Source organism: Apus apus, unplaced genomic scaffold (genome assembly GCF_020740795.1).
Source record: "Apus apus isolate bApuApu2 unplaced genomic scaffold, bApuApu2.pri.cur manual_scaffold_34_ctg1, whole genome shotgun sequence".
Taxonomy (NCBI): Eukaryota; Metazoa; Chordata; class Aves; order Apodiformes; family Apodidae; genus Apus; species Apus apus.
Window position 1 is genome coordinate 397,361 of NW_026248849.1, and position 2,466 is coordinate 399,826.

Below are 2,466 nucleotides of genomic sequence, written 5' to 3' on the forward strand. Positions count from 1 at the left end.
TGGTGCAAGTGACATGGCTGGGGGACAGGATGCCATGCAGAGCAGCTCATTTGGGTTACTGGACAGCCAAGGACTCAGAGCAAGTGTTAGAAACTTTAATAATGGATCAAGAGGAAACAAAGCAGGTCCGTGTCTCAGTTGTAGCGACACAAGTGCAAACATCTTTGCAGGAACAAAACCATGCATGACAACAACAGTAGTAATTATAAATAAAATAATACTAATATTAAATAAAACAAGAACAATCCGCCACAGAGTAGAATACAGAAAAAATGTAAGAACAAAACAAAAAAATAAACACACAAAAAGGGTGCAATGACATAAAGTGGAATCACTTCCGGAAAGAGGCTTTAAATCTCTCACTCCTGAACAATTAAGAATTCAATTTCATGAGGGCGTCCTGGAGCTGCTGGTTCCTCATGCTGTAGATGAGGGGGTTCACTGCTGGAGGCACCACTGAGTACAGAACTGCCACCACCAGGTCCAGGGATGGGGAGGAGATGGAGGGGGGCTTCAGGTAGGCAAAGATGCCAGTGCTGGTGACCAGGGAGACCACGGCCAGGTGAGGGAGGCAGGTGGAAAAGGCTTTGTGCCTTCCCTGCTGAGAGGGGATCCTCAGCACAGCCCTGAAGATCTGCACATAGGACACCACCATGAAGACAAAACAGCCAAAGAATGAAAAGGCACTAAGCACAAGAAGCCCAAGTTCCCTGAGGTAGGAGTGTGAGCAGGAGAGCTTGAGGATCTGGGGGATTTCACAGAAGAACTGTCCCAGGGCATTGCCCTGGCAGAGGGGCAGTGAAAATGTACTGGCTGTGTGCAGCAGAGCATTGAGAAACCCAGAGGCCCAGGCAGCTGCTGCCATGTGGACACAAGCTCTGCTGCCCAGGAGGGTCCCGTAGTGCAGGGGTCTGCAGATGGCCACGTAGCGGTCATAGCACATGATGGTGAGGAGATAAAACTCTGCTGAGATGAAGAATGAAAAGAACAAGAGCTGTGCAGCACATGCTGAGTAGGAGATGGCCCTGGTGTCCCAGAGGGAATTGGCCATGGCTTTGGGGAGGGTGGTGGAGATGCAGCCCAGGTCGAGGAGGGAGAGGTTGAGCAGGAAGAAGTACATGGGGGTGTGGAGGTGGTGGTCCCAGGCGATGGTGGTGATGATGAGGCCGTTGCCCAGGAGGGCAGCCAGGTAGATGCCCAGGAAGAGCCAGAAGTGCAGGAGCTGCAGCTCCCGCCTGTCTGCGAATGCCAGGAGGAGGAACTGGCTGATGGAGCTGCTGTTGGACATCCCAGCCCTTTCCTCAGGACCTGCTGCCAGAGGAGGAAAGCACACTCACAAGTCAGGACAGCCCTGAGCAAATCTCTTTCCATTCCCTCCCCTCAAACCACCCTCTGAAAACAGACATTGACTCTCCTTGTTTACAGAACATTCCTCCATCTCCCTGGTTGGAGCTCTGGTCTGTGCTGGCCAAGTGTGCTGTGAGGAGCCCAGCTGCCAAAAGAGTTTCTCCTGCTCCACAGCAGGGGGAACATGGGAAAGAGGATGAGAAGCTGCTAAGCAGGTGAGTCAGGCTGAGATCCCAGTGCCTTGGAGCCAGGAGCTCTGCTGTGGAGCAGAGGAGACCAAGGGCTTGCTGCGGGGAAGGGACCTGACTGCAGCTGCTCCTGCTGGAAGCTGTCCCCACCTCTCCTCCCTGGCCCTGCTCACAGCCCCATCCCACCCAGCCTGTGCTCAGCTCTGCCCTGCAGAGCCCTCCTGGCAGCAGGACCCTGCCCAGGGGCAGCTCTGTGCTGGCCACTCCTGAAGAGGAGACCAGATCAGCCCTGGGGAGAGCACAGAGCTGAGGGCAGTGCTTCCTGCAGGCAGAGGAAAGGCTGAAGGCACTTTCTCAGGGGCCTTGACAAACCTGCTCCTCTCTCCCTGCAAAGCTGCAGGAGTCTGGGTCTCCTGTCCAAGCCAGCAGCTCCAGGACTGGTTCCTCCCCCCGCACAGAGGGGCATGGAAAGAGACACTCACCATGCCCAGGGCTGTGAAGATGTCTCCTCAGCAGCTCTCAGCCCTCCTGCCCCTCCTGCCTGCCTTTATCCTCTCTCCCTGCCTGGCTCCTCTCCCCTGCTGCCTGCAGGCAGTGCCCTCAGCCCCTGCTGGGGCTCCTCTCCACAAGGCAGGCTCAGCTGCACACTCCCAACTTTCTGCAGCATTAATGGGTCCCAGGGAGGACCATTACCAGGAAAGGCTGCACAGGGGCTGCTTAGAGCAGGAACCTGGAAGCACTCATGGCAGGCAGGGAAAGGCCATGGCAAGGTGGCTCTGATGAGCAGTGAAGCTGAAGAAACCTCTCCAGAAGCCAGAGTCAGGTGCAAACTCCAGAGTTTCTGGCAGTGTGAAGGGGTCCCACTGAGGGACATCCCTGACAAAGCTGCCTGGGCTCTGCTGAGAGCAGGAACCTGGAGGCCCTGCTGACA

General features: G+C 55.7%; 1 protein-coding gene across 1 annotated transcript in view; it reads right to left on the reverse strand.

Annotated features, from left to right (window-relative positions):
- The window catches only part of LOC127396221 (olfactory receptor 14J1-like), a 2,951-nt gene extending 1,663 nt beyond the window's left edge, over window positions 1-1,288 (reverse strand). Inside the window, exons 1-2 of the mRNA XM_051643842.1 lie at window positions 968-1,288; window positions 446-907 (exon numbers count right to left, since the gene is read on the reverse strand). Coding sequence (XP_051499802.1) covers window positions 446-907; window positions 968-1,288 — 783 coding nt within the window. The remainder of the gene's footprint in view (window positions 1-445; window positions 908-967) is intronic.
- Between the last annotated feature and the right edge of the window lie 1,178 nt (window positions 1,289-2,466).